This window comes from Lactuca virosa, chromosome 8 (assembly GCF_052849685.1).
Source record: "Lactuca virosa cultivar CGN04683 chromosome 8, Lactuca_virosa_CGN04683_v6, whole genome shotgun sequence".
In the NCBI taxonomy this organism is placed as follows: Eukaryota; Viridiplantae; Streptophyta; class Magnoliopsida; order Asterales; family Asteraceae; genus Lactuca; species Lactuca virosa.
Window position 1 is genome coordinate 261,231,238 of NC_136433.1, and position 18,012 is coordinate 261,249,249.

General features: G+C 37.6%; 1 protein-coding gene across 1 annotated transcript; it reads left to right on the plus strand.

Moving 5' to 3' along the window:
* The first annotated feature begins 2,502 nt into the window (after positions 1–2,502).
* On the plus strand, positions 2,503–4,756 carry LOC145132889 (alpha/beta-Hydrolases superfamily protein). The gene is made up of 2 exons (XM_079067841.1): positions 2,503–2,840; positions 3,443–4,756. Exons 1-2 carry the CDS (start codon positions 2,701–2,703, stop codon positions 4,461–4,463), a joined length of 1,161 nt encoding a protein of 386 aa, XP_078923967.1. The 5' UTR covers positions 2,503–2,700; the 3' UTR covers positions 4,464–4,756.
* Positions 4,757–18,012: the final 13,256 nt, after the last annotated feature.

Sequence of the window (18,012 nt, forward strand, 5' to 3'; positions counted from 1 at the left end):
TAGACATCAACAGTTCAATTAAAAATGCAAAACTTTGCTCTTCTTGGTAAATTATGGTGGAAATTTAGAGATTCAAAACATAACATCTGGAAGGAGGTTATAAAATTCATTCATGGCGTGGATGGTTGCCTAAATAATCCAACTAGAGCTAGATGTAGTGGCTGTTAGGGTTCTATAGAATAACTTCCATTGGTGTTATCTAAAAAACAAACTCCAGCTCAAGGAATTCTTTCAATAAATGCCTGATACAAGTGGGGTACCTTCATGAGTTCAAAAATTTACTTCATCTCCTCATACAATAAGTATTATGATCTATCTTCCCTTCCTTAAACTGGTTGTCATTAGATCTGAAATAACATTGTACCTCATAAATTGAATGTGATCGCGTGGAGAGTCAATCAAGGTAGGCTGCCTACCTTGGCAAACTTGTCCACGATCGGTATTAGAACATCTACAAACTACAAAGTGTGCAATGCATGCTCGGAGGATGAGAATCAGTTATTTATTTATTTTGCATTAACTAAAGAGGTATGGAAAGAGCTGCAAAAGCTAGTGGCACTATCTCGCTCACAACCTCACACAAACTAAGGAGTTACTTAATTGCAACCAAGCTTACATAGGTCCATCATATTTGTCTGATGTGAATTCAGCAATATCAAGGATCTTCATTTGAATTATATGGACAATTCGCAATAAGGCTATTTTCAATGATGTTATTAAAACAGAAACGACTTTTCCAAAGGAGGTACAACTACTCTCACATCTTTAGATCAATGCAAAAAAAAGAAGGGGATATCTATGTTGGCTTGAATGGAATGCGAATCTAGTGATCGAATGCAAGAACTTTTTTGTTTAAATTTAATGCATGCTTATTTTTCTTAGGGCGTGTTTGATATGTGTCTAACCGAGTCGGTTAAGACATTTTTGCCTGACTCGGTCAGCTAAATGTGTTTGATAAATAAATTTTGGACGTCTGACTCGGAAAACAACATCTGATTGAGTAAGAAGAGGGAAATTTGCTAAGTGAGAAAAGGGAGAAGCATTTCCAATTGTACCCTTCCCTAGCGTAGGAAGTTTCAGCGCCTCCATTGTTTTTTATCTTCTTCATCGCCTCGTTTCTTCTTCCTAGAACAAAAAGCATCGTCGACATCGAAGCCTCTTCCACCCACAGATCGAAGCCTCATTACTCTTCTCATCAAGTACGCTTCTGCCTTTTTCCTCTTCTTATCAGTTCCGATTTTTTGATAATGTATGAGTTCGATTTTAAATCTCTGGTTTTTCTGTTCAAGAGTGAATTGACCGATATTTTGTTGTTCTGTTCCCGTTTAAACTTCCGATTTTTGTTGTTATGTTGGTGTTTGCTGTTGTGTTCATGTTTGCCGTTCTATCTTCTTTGTTTAAAGTGATTTTGCTGTTGAATTCTGAAGGAATCTATAAAAAATAAAAAGAAAGCCAACCCCAATAAGGTTTAAAACCTTCAGATCGATTGCTCAGACTCAAGGTTGTAAAAATCGCTCGACGGTCGATTGATGTCAAGGGATTAATCGGTCTTGGCATGGATTATTAATAAAATATTAAAATTAATCAAAGATTAATATATTTTAAGAAAAATAAGTACTTCAAAATTAGAAAATAAGAGAATTTGTAATTTGAAAATTTTGAAAATTTGAAAATATAAACATTTTGGTATAATATTTGAAAATTTTGGAGTAAAAAAAATTAATTTTTTGAATTTTTTTTGACTTTTTTGACTTATGTTGACTTTTGTTGACCAATTAATCCCGTCAAGACCGATTAATCCCGCCAAAGCCGATTAATCCCTAATTTCTGCCAAACACACTAATCCTAGTCGTTTGGAGAACGCCAAACGATTAATCCACCATTAATTTACGATTAATCTTGATTTTTGCAACCATGCTCAGACCTTTCCTAGTCGTTGAGTCGGCAACAACCAAACAAAACCTTAATGTTTTATGTTTATGTAATTATACTCTTAGCTTCGTGCTAGTTTCCCCTTTTAATATATTTCTTGCCTTATTGTTAAAAAAGAAAAAGAAAAATTCATCATAGATGCTCATGTAAAATGACAGGTCAATCTATTACTATGTATGTTTTTCTCGATCTAGAATCAACTTTGTTTTATTTTAGTCGTCGAGCATGATGTCATCAACTTGAATCCAATCATATTCGTGTCATATAACAATTTATTATTTTTATGTCATTATTTTTCATCAATTTTTACATCTTTACCGATGTGTTTATAAAACACAAAAGTCATTAAATGAGGACTTAAACTTAATATAATCGATTAAATATGTAACCCGATCCGACCCACATAGAAAAACTCATTCTAATATGTCACCCAAAATCCATTGACCCGCCCCTAGTTTGGACCAGAATAGTACAATAACATTCTTGTGAAAATGACAAATGCTTGAGGATGAAATCTGTAACTTAAAGAAAGTCAACATGAAAATATGACCGTTGGAGAGGGTCCGTTTATTTGGAAAAGCGATTTGATTATGGGCATCGAATGATCGAATCACATGCTCCTAAAAAGCAATTACGAAGCTTCACTACGCAATAAAGCTGTACGCGTACCCTCGTCTACTCTACAACCCATCTCTCTCCTTCTCTCTATTTTGATTTCTACTTTTAGTGTTGATAAATTATCAAGAGTTGAATCTGCAACCAACAACAATGGCGAATCAGAGAGTGGTTCTAACGGAAACAGAAGCTGATGAAACGAACAATCAGGTGCATCATCCCTACGCGTTTCATGTATCTGGACCTCGTAAAGTTTCTGCCCCAAATTGGCGAGATCTTATCAATTCCAGTTGGTTAGTTTTTCAATCAACCTTTCTCTTCATTAATTTGTTGTTCAATCTGTTTTTGTTTCCCTTTTTTTTGTAGAAATTGTGATGTTACTGTTATCGAAATCAGAATTGATTCGAAATTGTAGTATCGGATGAATACCATTGGAAATCTTCGAATTTTGTTAGGGTTTGGTTCTAGTTTGGGGATTCTATTGAATTTTCGGGGTTAAACTCAAAGATCATTGGAATATTGTGATGCATAAACGTAGAATCGTATGCTATTCTTTCTTTATCGCTTTTTTAGTTCTGTTTCCAATTTCAATTGGCTTTTGACGTTCAATTTAGGGTTTCAACTTGAAAATAGACATTTATACTCTGTATCTGTAACATTTGGATTATCGTTTCAAGTGATAATGAAGATATTATATGTATAGGTATGATTTTCTCATTATTTAGAGTTAGATTTAGATAAGACTAGCCATATGGAAACTAATTATTAAGATCTAACGAAACTAATTTTTCAGATTATGATATATGATCATCTGATTTTGAACAATATTAATTAAGAAAAAAAACATTTTACATCAACAAATTGCTAATAGTACGTTGCTATTTCTTACTTCTAGGAAAGATGGAAACTACAAGAGAACAGTAATCGCCTGCTTTATCCAAGCCGTATACTTACTAGAACTCGATCGACAAGAAAACAGACCCAAAGAAACAGCTCTAGCCCCAAAATGGTTCATCCCCTTCAAATACAAACTCTCCCAAACCCTAATCGACGAACGCGACGGATCAATCTACGGTGCAATTCTTGAATGGGATCGCTCCGCCGCCTTATCGGATTTCATCCTAATCCGCCCCAGCGGCGCCCCGCGAGCTGTTTTAGCCCTAAGAGGTACGCTTCTCAAATCCCTAACTATCAGACGCGACATTGAAGATGATCTTAGGTTTTTAGCATGGGAGAGTTTGAAAGGCTCTGTGAGATTCAATGGCGCGTTGGAAGCGCTGAAATCGATTGCGGATATGTACGGGAGTAACAACGTGGCGGTCGCCGGACACTCGTTAGGCGCCGGATTTGCTCTTCAGATCGGGAAATCGTTGGCGAAACAGGGGTTGTTTGTTGAGACGCATTTGTTTAATCCGCCTTCGGTTTCTCTTGCGATGAGTTTGAAGAATATGGGGGAGAAAGCGGTTTTCGCTTGGCAGAAAGTGAAGTCGATGATGCCTTCTGCTACTTGTGTTGTTGATACTGATGGCGGTGGTGAGGGTGGTGGTGCTGGTGGTGGGTTTAGTAATCCGACGGCGTTTAACAAATGGGTTCCTCATTTATATGTTAATAATAGTGATTATATATGTTGTTATTACACGGATCCAGCCGGTGGTGATGGTGGAGAAAGAGGCGGTGGTGGTGGTGGTGAAAAGGAGAATGTGAGGCCGGCGGTGGGTGGTGATGGTGGTCATATGGCGGCGAAGCTTTTTGTGTTGTCGAAAGGGAAACAGAAGTTTTTGGAAGCTCATGGATTGGAACAATGGTGGTCGGATGATTTGGAGCTTGAATTGGCATTACAGAATAGTAAGCTTATTAGCAAGCAATTGAAGTCGTTGTATACTGTGCCACCTAACACCACCGGAAACCGCCTATGACTGGTGTGGGGATTGGTGGTGAACTGTTGATGGTGGTCGGAATATCTTTGTGATTATGGGATTTTGATGTAGAAAAATTTCAATGAAGACGTTGGATGTTGAAAGGGTTGAGATTTGTTTTGTGTTTTGAAGTTGAATGATATTGATTTTTGTGTAAACAAAGTATCATTCATGTACAATGGCAATAAGAAATGAAAAGCCATGAGAAAATTTTCAATTGAGAAAACAATTTCGCAATGAAGATGCTTGGATGTTGATAGGGCGGAGTATAATAACATTTTTTTTTTCTCGTATTAGCTCAATGCCCTTTTGGAAACTAGTGTTGTGTGTGTGTGTGTTTTTTTTCTCAATATTTTTTGTGAGGTTCTCGGAGGGGGTGAATGGCACGAACAATGTTTAAGGGTGAAGGATGCCGATGAGATTGATAGAAGGCGTCCACAATGGAACATTCCAATTTCAGATTTGGGGTTATAGTTTTAAAGGGTTTTTGGGGTTATAGTTTTAAAAAGAACAGTTAAAAAGATGTTCGAGTTAAAAAAATAATTTAGACACCAAACACTTATATTACCCAAACCACATGTAATAATTTAGAAATAATACTTTTGCTAGAAATATAACAAAATTATTGTTTGACATTGATTTTTTTTTTAAAAAACTTTTTTATATGGATGTTTGTAATTAATAAAGCTTTTAAATTAATCGAATGTATTAAAATAGAATGATATGAGGTTTTAAAAAAAAGGCTAGACGAAACAATGATGGAAGAATTACGTTATTGGGCTAATCAATGTGGGCCTGTTTTTATAAAGTCAAACTTGTCGGGTGAAACAAAATTTGGGCTGACTGGAGTACTAAAAGTACACCGAACTTGATATTGGGTTGGGACCGTTTAAAAGACTATATAATGTCGGTCTAAATCAGTTTTGGACTCTTCGGTCCTAGACCGGTCCGATCAAACCTTTTTTTTGTAACCGGTCTAATATGGTCTTTGACTTTTTTGTAACCGGTCTGAATCCGTCTTTTAATGCAGGTCTAAATCAACACATGAAAATGTTAGACGAAGTTATAGTTTTATATGAATCAGTATCACATCATACTTCTAAAAGTACTTATGTTTTTAAAAATGATAATAACATTTATTCGTTTATACACAAATTGCTAGAGTGTGTTCGTTAACATTAAAATGTCTAGATTACTAATTCCATTGTATGAATCATACAAACATTTTTTCCAATTTTATTGAGAATAATAAGATTCAAAAACAATTTAAAATTTTATATACAGCGGAATTAATAGATAAAAGTTTTCGTATTCACAAAAGGGAAAATTTCATAAAAACCACTATAGTTTTTTTTTTTTTTTTTTACAACCGAAATAAATTTTTTCTATGTTAACTGCTAAAAGTTTTCTTTTATTTTTAAAAAACCACTGCATAAGACTTTGAATTCTATAAAAACCATGAGAGTTTGAATATTGTTCGATTTAACCACTTAGAAATTTTTATTTTCGACTTAACCATCGATAGTTTGAACTTATTTTTAACAGAACCATTTTTATTTTTAACAATATTGTTTGATTTAACAACTTGAAGAAATTTATATTTTCGACTTAACCATCGATAGTTTGAACTTATTTTTAATAGAACCATCATTCACCGAAAAAAATATTTTTCCGTTTGTTATTTGCAAGTCATTAATGGAAAAAAACGAAAAAAACGTAGTGGTTTTTTTTTGAAAAAAAACAAATTTTCAATGGTAAACTAGAAAATTTTATATTTCGATGGTTAAATAAAAAAATCAAACTATAGTGGTTTTTATTGAATCAACCCTTAAAAAACTAGATATAATTTGATAACTACAATTAACAAGTAACCCATGGTTTAAAGTATCTTTTCAGTTACTAGAGGATTGGGTTGAGAAGAAGAGGCTTGTGGTAACATTTGTAGAAGAGATTACAATTGGTTTTGAAAAGAGTAGAAAGATGCCTTTTTTTTTTTGTTTTTTTGTTTTTTTTTGTAGGAGTTTGTGATCGGAACGTAGGTAGAGTTTGAAATGGATGCTGGCAAAAACCTTATGCAGATAACATTGGGCCATGGAAACCTAAAGGGAAAATGACTTGTAAGGGTAATGACTTGTAAGGGTAAGTATCTTTGATCCGTATTCAAAATAAACCATTCATTTTTTTTTGTACAAAAAATACTATTAATATGTGTTTCGTGTACACATTTTACCATTGGCAATCGGATACAAGAGGTAATCCCGGTAATTTATAATTTAAAAAAAAAAGATGATGTGGAAATTAGGTATGTATACGTGGCTATTACACCCACATCTCCCCTATTAATGGACCTTAGGGCACAATTTCTTCATTCTTCAAAACTGTTGCAAGATTTCTCCCATGGCTTCATCCTCTACGCACAACTCCAGCTCGATATCGAAAAAACCTAAGTCAAAATCAAAACTTGATTTTGCAAATCCTTGTGATTGTGGTTACCCTTCTCGTATTTGGACTTCAACAACCAAAGATAATATTGGAAAAGACTTTAGGGTTTGCCCTAATTCAACGGTATGTGGGTTTTAATCTATATCTAGTAAGGTTTTTTTCACTAATTTTTGTATTATTTGTTTTAGGATAACCCAGACATTAAATGCAAATTCTAGGAATGGGTTAATGATGAAAATACAGTCAACAAGAAGAATAGAGATGAAGTGTAAGTCCCCAAAAACTAAGAACCAACTAGTGATCAACACAAAGAACAAGCCAAAATGATAAGAACAAGGAGTAGAAGAAAGAAGATCCAAATTGCACACGTTTATATTAGCCGCAAACGTCAGGTACAATGGACTCAAAACACACACATACGACTGTAAACTGCTACCGCAATCTGAGAACTACTGGAACTATATATAGGGAACAGTGGTTGCAAACACGTTTACAGCCGTAAACCTGTTTACAGCGGTAAACACGTTTACAGCCGTAAACAACAAACATACCGCAAACACCACCCAACCGCAAACCCATACAAATACATGAGCAAATACTAACACAACCTATACAAAAGAATGGCTAGCTCAAACCAACTAAATATGACCTAACAGTCTCCCCTTGGTTTGAGGCTAGTATGAACTCAATCTTTCTCAATGATCAGCATGTCAGATCTTCCCATGGCCCCCAACCACATCTTCTTGTTAATAATCTCAGCGATCATACTCGTAAACTCTTTAGCGTCAGACTCGAGAATCTCATTCTTGACCATGATTTGATGTTGAGCCAAAGTGTGAATGTCACGTTCACCAAACTGTAGGATATCCTTCGCCTCAACAACACGAAAGACACCAGTTGGGAATTTGATTACAGCAGTGGCTGTGGCCTCGTCGAAAACCCAATATTCCATATCGTGAAGAGATCCATCACGGAAATGCTGAATAATGGGAATTTCTTTCATTTGCTTTGTAGGAGGCCACATCACAGTTTTCATGGCTTTGTTGGTTTTTGGGTCAAGAACATCTTTGGCTTTCTTCACAAAAGATTCTGTTGTCTTCGTTCCATCAAACTTCCTCTTTACTTGATTCTCTAAATAGAGTTTGAAGTCACTCTCTCGAGGATCATTTGATGGGTTGTGGAAGGGAGCATTAGCAAGTTCAGTAAGATCTACTTTTGTCCAAGAACCAAAGTCATTCTTTTGTCGATAGTATTCCGAGTTTCTGCTCTTTCTTTTTACCACCCAAATATTTAATTTTTCATGAAATCCCCACATCAGTATTCCTGACCGGTCGCCATATTTAGCTCCAAACCGCTTTTTTTCGAGCTCAGTCACGGTCAATTGAGGCTGGTCTCCATGAACATTGTTGTCAGAATTCTTCATGAAGAGCCATTTCCCCTTGTTTTAAGTAGAGACTCGCTTCTGGGCTAGCTTCAGAGTAAATTTGGGAATAGCTTGAGCAGGTTCGACTTCAAAGAGATCAACAATACGAGTGGTTCTGATAGGTGGAGGATCATCAAGTGGATCGGAAAATCCGGGGGGTTGCTAGATTCGAACCTGGGTCTCTCCCACACACATCTCCCCCTTTTAAATCATATAGCTTCGCAATTCCGTTCCTATTTTCGAATTTTGACAATTTTAGCCCAAAAACAAATTTTGTGAATTTTAAAATTCCATTTTCTACCCAAAATTTTGGTTTTTAATTTTTGACTATCATTTTTGACTTTTGACCTCAAAAATTGACTTTGAATTTCTCGTTTAACTTTTAAATTTTCACTTTTAGCTTTTCGGTTTGACTTTTTAAACTTGACTTTTAAGGTTGACTTTTGAGGTTTATAGACAAAGGGCATTTTTGGTAAACAATGAGTTCCTCAAACATCCCGGTCAATGAAGTTTTATGTTCTCAATCTTGTGAAGCTACGATTAAGTTTCTTCGTGAACAAAATGATTTGCTAAAAAGGGAAAATAAGGACCTTAAATATGAAGGATATACACTTAGGACAGCCCAAAAACCTTTAAAAGCACAACTAGAGGCTAAAACCAAGGATTTTAGAAAACTTCAAGAAGAATACAATAATAAATGTGTAAATTATGATTATGTTAAGGAACAACTTGCTAACTTGACTACCGAACTTGATTCATTGAAAGCTAAATATAAAGATGCTGAATTCAACTTTAAGAAATTTGATGTGTCAAGTGAGGTAGTTGCATCCATGATAGAAAAACAATTAACATTTAAAGATAATCAAACCAAGGGTTTAGGGTATCACAGTGTACCACCTCCCTTCAATGACAACTATAACCCACCCCTTGAGACCAATGAGGAAGAAATTGCTGCTCAGTTTGGCCCACTCCCTGAACAAGCTTCAGTTAATACTGAACAATCTGGGCCAACTGAGAATATTAAGGTGAACGTTTTTAATGATTCTACTTCTTGTGCAGGTAAAGTAGCGGAAGATGAGAACAAGGAGGACACTATTGAACAAACCAATGTCTCCTTGAACTCTAAATCTGTTGCTTCTAAATCAGTTACTTCTAAACCTGCTGTTGGTAAATACAAGCCACCAAAACAAGCGAAACAAAGTGCCTGCTGCAAGTGTGCGTGTGGGAACAATCAGAGATAAGGCAAGGGCACGCCACCAGGGGCAGGAAGAAACAATTCCTACGTGAAGAAAAAGACATGTTTTCACTGTGGAACACTTGGACACATTGCCATAAATTGTCCAAATCGCGCATACGTTCCCTACTATGCACAAGGCTGGCTGAACGCACAAAGAGGGAGCTTTTCCAAAAGAAACCCTTCGAGGCCACGTTCAAACAATGGTGACTGGAACGCGCAGAAGGCCAATAATCAAAATCCCAAAGTTAAGAAGGGAATGCCGGCCAAGAAGTCCAATTCAAAAGATGCTCCAGTGAAACCAAGATCAGTTAGATCAAAGTCATCTCGAAGATCGACTTCAAGTTCAAAATTAAGTGCCGAGGCACCTATCCGCTCGAACAAGAAATGGGTTAAACCCAACTACAGATGGGTACCAAAGGTTCAATCTCCCAAATCGTCTAATGATTCTAACATTTCTTCATCTTCTGTTTGTGATAAGCAGGATATGTCATGGGAGAGAGTACCTTGCAAAGATGACAAAGGTCGACCCAGTTTCAAAATGGAATGGGTTCCAAAGACCAACTGATCCCGCTCTGTGCTGGAGCAGCTATGGAGGCATACCATCAGACTTCAGTTTGTTGGTAGTGGCTGTTCCAGGCACATGTTAGGGGACATCTCTCAACTGTACAACATTCAGAACTTTGTTTGAGAGTATGTGTCTTTTACGGGAAGGGAAGAAAGGAAAGGATCACACATGGGGTTTGTGCTTAACGATGTGAAGAATTTTCGGATCTGTTCTGAGATTATGTGTGCTGTTCTCAGACCTTCTGGATGCAAATTCAATCGATGACTTGCGGTTTGAGTTTTCTTCTCGATACTCTTGAGTTTTTCTTACAATGATTCGTTTTGAAGATAATCTTTTATTCTCTTATAGTTTTTCATTTGTAGGTATTGTTTTTTGGGAAGTGATATGAAGTATAGTGCTAAAGGGCAATTTATGATGCGTGTAATGCACTAAAGCCGAATTGTCTAGACTTTGTGTTCAATGTGCTGGTAGGCACAAAGGATACAAAAGGACTAGACATTGATTGACAAATGAAAGGACTAGACAATATGAACTTAGATAGTTTCATTTGGACTGACAATACGACGCTTGGGTAGATTGAGCAGTGAGATAAACATGGGAACCTGCGAGATACACTAAAAGTTAATTATCTAGAACTGTGGCTCAACATTTCCCTGATGTATGGACTTATGTCCTTAATTCCGGTACTGATAGGGCGACTGGGGGTTCTGATAAAGTAGGTATGTAGGAAATTGTTGTCTTGCTTTCTATCCGTCAGTTATATGATGCTTCCTTTGCGTGATTGGAACATATCCGACATGGATTGCAACATATGCAACTCTATATCTATGCACCTTCTTATCTATGCATTTCTTTCTATCTGTTAATCATATGCTGTCCCCTCTGCGTGATCGGAAGATCCGACCTGGGACACAGCATATGCACCATACTATCTCTCTAATCCTCTATCTATATTAGTCATATGCTGTTCCCTTTGCGTGATTGGAAAACATCCGACCTGGGATACAACATATGCACTTCTATATCTAACTTCTTTCTTAATGATTGAATACTCACCTAAAGTAAGGAGTTCTTTGGAAGTTATTGATTACCAGGGTATGTCGAGAAGTGGGAAACACGTTCTAGTACATCTAAAATTGAACTACTTAAAAGGTTGTCTGTAGATCTCGTTGTTGAATTTAAGTGGACAACAATACCCTTGGTCGTCGTCAGCTAAATGGTCCATTTAGGAATATATATCACAATGACTTGTCAATTATAATCTGTCCAATTTGTCAAATATCTTTTGTGTTTAAGTCGACCACAATACCGGTGATTGACCAGATCTAAACATGCATGCGTGTGCTGATAAACGATATTGAATTGCTTGACAACTTTGATCCCAAAAGTCTTTAATTTAGCTATTATTTTTGTTTTTGTTAAATTTGTTCATAGTTTTCCTCTATGCACAAATTTAGGGGGAAAATTAAAAATTTAAAAAAAAATCAAAAAAATTAAAAATCCAAAAATAGTGTTATTTCTGTTTTATTTCTTTTTTAAAAAAAATTCAAAAATCCAAAAATATATATATTTTTTTTCAAAAAATATGAAAAATCCAAAAATATTGTGTGCTAAGTTTTCTTTTAGTTTTGTTTTTATCTCAAATTTTTCTTTGTCTTGAAAGTGAATTTAGATGTAGATGAGACTCATGGAGACTGTATCGAGATTTTCTAAGCCAAAGCTTCATCCGTGATTGTCGAAGAATTCTCATTCGAAGGAATAAGAAATGAAGATTATCCTTTCAACATTCAATCTTTCAACCCCAGAAGCATGGTGAAGATGTACTTGAAGATTATGTGACAGATTGCATTGCAACCTCCTCAATCAATTTGCTGCTATCTATGTACCGGCTGAAGTGATCCATAAGATTCGTTCTCTCTGATATTCTCTCTGAAGATTCTCAAGCTGAAAGCGCCAATTTTCAAAAATCTCTACATGAAGCCTTCACACCCAACGTGCATTCAATGTCAAATTTTGAAGAGAAGCCCAAATGTTCAAGATGAAGTCATCCACATAGAAGATTCATTTGTTCATCTTGAAGCTATGAAGAAATCGAAGATAAACGCTGAAGCCAAGCTCACAGAGTGAAGACTGAGAAGGAATGCAAGTTACAATCCTAGGGGGAGTTTGTTGGGTCAAAAAGAAAAAAAAGCTATAAAACAGGGGGGAGATTGTTGGGTCTAAAATATGGTTTATACTTTACTTTTCTAGGCAATTGTAGTTTTCGGTCTAGGACCGAAAACAGCCTTGGGTTTATGGTTGGGTGGCATTTACGGTTGTAAACACGTTTACGGCTGTAAACACGTTTACGGTTGTAAACGTGTTTATGTTTGTAAATGTGTTTACGGTTGTAAACATGTTTACGACTACTGTTCCCTATAAATAGTGTTAGTAGATGTCAGATGGAAGCAGGAGTTTACGGTCAAGTGTGTGTAAATCAAGGTGTTCTAGAGAGAGAAAGTAGAGAGAAGAAGAGTGTGTGTGTGTGTGGATCTTATGTGTATGGAACATCATTCATATTATTGAATACACCATAGATTCATCAAGTTCTTCTTCTTCTTCTTCTCCATTCTATCTTGCATCATCCACTTGATTGGGATTCCGCACCATCAAGTGGATCTGATTGATACATCAAGCTAATTTTTGGGACTTACATGAAGTGGGGGCACAATCCTGTGAAGTGTGGATTGCCATTATGAACCATGATTTCAATATTTACAAAAAGAAGACAGATGAAGAATTTGATAAGATGAGTAGGAAAATTAGTAGTCTCAAAAGTTATGTAATTGTGTTGTTTATAGTATCACTTTTAAGGGCATAAATGTCAAATTGTAAGTGGATGAAATTTAATGAAAAATTAGCATGTCCTTTTTTTGTTGAATTGAGAATTTGAATCTTATGGTTGAATATGATTTACGGGAATAAATGTGAGAAATTATAGTTAGATGTGAAGCCAATTCCAATGCCTATAGGCTGCAAATCATGAGTGTAAGATGAGACTACTTTGCTGAATTTTACCCCTGTTTAGTGGGTTTCATCCAATAATTCAACATCCCTCACTTTAAAAGATAGGTTTCTAGTAAAAAAGATACCATCTACCAAATGATGTAGCATGTGCAATCCATAATAGTGAAGCGCATAATAGTAAAAAAGAAGGGATCCTATTTAAAAGGGCATAACAATACAAAAGATTGTAGAATCTAACGTACAAGCGACATTGAATAATGTAGATTCCATTTAAACGGCACTAACAAACAAAAGCACAGTTTTTAATTTGCAGATTTACATCAACGTTAAAGTACCAAAAGACAAAAGCATAGTGTTTTCTGCCCTAAACAAAAAACATACTTAAACAAAAGAGATAATTAAACCATCAAAGGGAATCATTCTAAAGTAACAGGTTTAGTCACACTTCAACCACAACCATCCTTGGTGATGACAATCCTCTTAAATGCCAATTCGGTGATCCTCTCTTAGTATTTCCTTTGCCTCTTCAAAGGTTGTGCTACTTGTTCAACTTCAACAACAGGTTGTGCTAATTGTTCCTCAACCACATGTCCATTATCAGGTTCAACTTCAACAACATGTTCAATCACAGGTTCATCTTCTCCTTCTTGGTGATCTGCAACAACTCCTCCTTGTTCGACTTCAACAACAGGTTCAACAACATGTTCCAAGTCAAGCACATATTCTTCTTCTCCTTCTTCAACTTCAATCTCGGGTTCCAAGTCAAGCACATGTTCCACTTCTCCTTCTTCAACCACCTCTTCAATCTCAGGTTCATAGTCATCTTCAACTTCAGGCACATGTTTACCCTTCTTCTTTTTGGTTTTAGTACTAGGTCATGAAATCAAATTTATTATGCATTAATAGATAACACTTATATTTATTGTCAATGAATGAAAGCTAATATGAAAACAACCTTCTTTGGCCAATGGACATCTGATTTTGTTGTGACCTGGTTGTCTACAGATGCTGCATTTTGTAACAACCCCTTTCTTGCTAATAGTATGTCTGCCTTCTTTTTCTGAAGCATCCCTGTAACGCCCCGTTTATTAAATAAATAAAATAGATAAAGATTAATAAAGGAATAGTAGCCCTGAATGCGGAATAATTTAGCAAGGCGTTGGTTTTGGGGATTAAAAGATATAATTGAGAGTTTGGGGGTTAAAATGTAATTTCTGGATTGATCTGTAAAGAATTTTTAAGTTTGAGAGCTGTTTAGTAAATTATGGGTTTAATTTGAAAGGATTTTTGAAGACAGGGGCTGTTTGGTAAGTTTTGGACCTAAAATGAAATGAATTTATGAAATCAGGGGCTAAAGAGTAAAATATGGACTTAGATTGAAAAGAATTAAGGGAGGAGGGGCCGGAAGTGCCAAAATGCTAAGAAGTTTCAATGAGACGGGTTAAAACCCTTCACCTCACTCGTCCATACTAACCCTAACCCTAAACTTTTGTCAGCCGCCATGTGTGACTCCCCAGCCACCATCGCCATTTGCTCACGCTCCTCCGACCGGCCTCAGCCTCTTCTCCGTTCGTGATGCTACGTTCTAGCCACACCACCGTCGTGCCCTGCTGTCGGTGACAACGAGAACCACCAGCAAAGCTGTGAGTGCCCGCAGCCACCTCTCCGTCATCCTCCTTGTTCTTCTTCTCTTTTTAGGTTGCCGTTCACAGCCGCACTCGGCTGTTACCGGTTTCGTTCCGACCACCACCTGCTTCTGAGACCGTTCCACATCAGCTAGCCGCCGCCACCACCGCTTGTACAAACAACGAATGAGGCTGTTCCATCACTTCTTCCTCTGACTGCCATGAGCCACCGCGAGGGTGGATGTGATTGGGTGCGTTTCCCTTGCTCAGCTCGTGTCCGTGTGTGCGTGCATGCTTTCTGTTGGCCGGAAAAGCGTGGGAACCACCATGGTGGCCATTACCTTGCTGTCGCCGTATTTTCGAATTCTGCCGCCTGGGCGGTGGTTGTGTGGGTGAATGTTCGAGTGTACAAGCTGTTTTTGGCATTCGTAGGGTTGTATGCGCGTCTTTGGCTGGAAAACCCACCGCCATCACCGTGAGGTGGTGGCTGCCGCCATGTACCACCGCCGACCACCACTAGGGTGGCTGTGTGTGTGTGTTTATGTTAGTCAGTGTGTGTTTATTTTTGGATTAAAGCATTGTAATTGTAATTAGAAAAAGAATAATGAAAAGAAACTCAAAACCACCACCATAAGGTGGTGGCCGCCGCCGTGAGCTGCCGTTGACCACCACTACCCGAGGTGGTAGTGGGTGGTGCCCGACTAGCAAAACCCTAATTGACCTAATGAAACCCTAATGGGCTTAAAGATTTAGTTTTAGGCCTATTGGGCTATGATTGGGTGGGAAACCTTAATTAGGGTTTAGAAAACCCTAATTTTGGATATACGAGCCTTGGACTTATTGGGACCCACATTTGGGCCATTGGAATGGAATTTTGAATTACACCCAATCACACCATATGATTTATCTAGTAGAGTGATGGACTTAATGGATTAAGTCCTTAATGGGTTAAGTGAGAAACACTTAACCCTAATCGTCATTTTATGTGAAAACCCTAATTTCACTTGGGCTTTGAGTTGGGCCTTTCTATTGGGCCTCGATGATTGGGTTATTGGTCGTCCATCCAAGAATAATCATATGGACTAGAATATTTAGATGTGCTTTAGGGTAAGGCCCATATGTGAGGTTTGGGCCCAATTTGGAAAATTGGGCCATAGGTGGGCCATAGTCTGGGCCTTTATGATTATGGGATATTGGGCCATTAGAAATGCCAAATGTTGGACTGGACTAAATGGTTGGGCCTTAAGGGAAGACCATGTAGAGGTTTGGGCCCAATTTGGAAAATTGGGCCATATGTTGGGCTTTGACTCATAGTTGACTTTTGGGCCTTTGGATTGGGCCTTGGGCTTGAGTCAAGCTAAGTTGGGGGTAAAGTAGCCTTTTAACCTAAGCATGGACTTATGGATATGTATTGGAACCCAATTATTAATTGGGTGTTGTTTTGATGATTGACAGTTTGGGGATCTGTCAGCCAGCAGCCACAAATTTATTCGCGGGACTTCAGCAGTGCGAGGTGAGTCTCCTCACTGTGTGTATGGGTCTACGGCGACAATGCCGACCCATTTAGTTTATGTATGGCACACTGTATACTATTATGTATGGTAGGAAGACTCGGGGGTTAGCCCTAGGCATTATGTATGAAAGACCAGGAGGTGGCTCCTGGCACACTGTATGCTATTATGTATTAACGACCAGGAGGTGGCTCCTGGCACACTGTATGTTGATTAGCCAAGTAGAGTAGTATGTATGCTAGTTGTCTTTGTGATGCTTGCATGGAAGACCAGGAGGTGGCTCTTGGCACTTGTCTGTAAGACCCAGGGGGTGGCCCCCGACTTGGCAAGAAAGACCACGTGGCGACCCGTGGCATAATGGCAAGACTATGTTTTGGCACATAACATTTTATTTGGTTATGATATATGTATGGCTCATGGTTATGTATGGCATGTATGGATCAGTTGATATGTATGGTATGTGGTATCTGGGGAACTCACTAAGCTTCGTGATTACGACTTTCAGCTTTTGTTTCAGGTACTTATGTTTTCAAATGAAGGAGCTCGGGGAGATCGCAGCGCATCACACTATATTTTCCGCACTATATGATCTTTGGGATTAATACTCTGATAATTGTTTTATGTAGAATGCTTTTCAATGTTTTGAGCAAAGTTACTAAGTGGTTTTAATTAAATTTAAAATGAAATTTTTGGCCATGATTTTTGGGATGTTACAAGTTGGTATCAAAGCCTTGGTTTGAGGGATTCAGACATACCTTCAGGTGTATCTGGACTCAAACTAAGGACTTGGTATGAAAATTTTCAAAAGTAAAATCATTTTATAAAAAGAAGTTTGAAAAGAGAAAAGAACTTTGAAAAGAACAAGGTGTGTGATGCGTGCAATCAGCCGAGCTCAAGTAAGTTTTCCCCAAGATACCCATACATGTTATGATATGTAATGTTATGATATGATTATGAGAACTGCATGCTAGATTAGGGCTAAGGATCTAGGAAGGATGCCTTATATGCCTATTGTATGTGCTTGTAGACTTGCATGCTAGTACTGATCGGTCAATGATAGGATAGCCTGTTTTGGTTATGCCTGATTGTATGAGCCTTAGAATCTCATGCCAGTATAGATTCCTGATAAGAGGATAAAATGATTTGATTGGAATATGTTGGTTAGATTTTCCATTGTCTGAATACTGCTTGCTTTGTGCTTTGTGGGACTCTTAGTAATGTGAGCTAGCTATTATGTGAATATGCTAAGTCACATGGGGCACAGGCCAGATAATCTCGGAGTGATGGACTTGACCCCATTGCGCAGCTGTCGTCTGAGTCTAACCGTTCTAGGGATGAGTCTTTTACTCGAAGGATTATCTGATCTCTGTTGTATATGGCTATATTCATGAGGTAGCTAGTTGACATTACTGGGAATCTTTCAGCAGCTAAGGACTGGGTGGGTACGGTAACCTAGGAAAGCCTAGGATATGTTCAGTGGGTTAGTAGTGAGGTTTAGTGAGACTTGGATGCATCAGTTTGAGGAAGTAACTTGTAGGATTCGGGAGGATTGCTGAGGAAAGTATGGATAGGTGTGGAAGGTAGTATTGGGACCTGTACTACTGAAAGCACAGGATCCATACTCGAATCGGTGAGAGTCTTGGAGAATCTGAGAAGCTTCGTGGAGGAGTTTGTGACACGGTTTGGGGACAGAGGATGTTTCAGTTGTTGCAGCTTAGCCATTGGCAAGTGAGCTAGTGA

What these genes read in the sequence shown, in the direction of transcription:
- LOC145132889 (XM_079067841.1), top strand. Translation starts at nt 2,701, where the DNA reads ATGGCGAATCAGAGAGTGGTTCTAACGGAAACAGAAGCTGATGAAACG. An exon ending in GATCTTATCAATTCCAGTTG is followed by an intron (nt 2,841 to 3,442) that starts GTTAGTTTTTCA and finishes TCTTACTTCTAG; the next exon opens with GAAAGATGGAAACTACAAGA.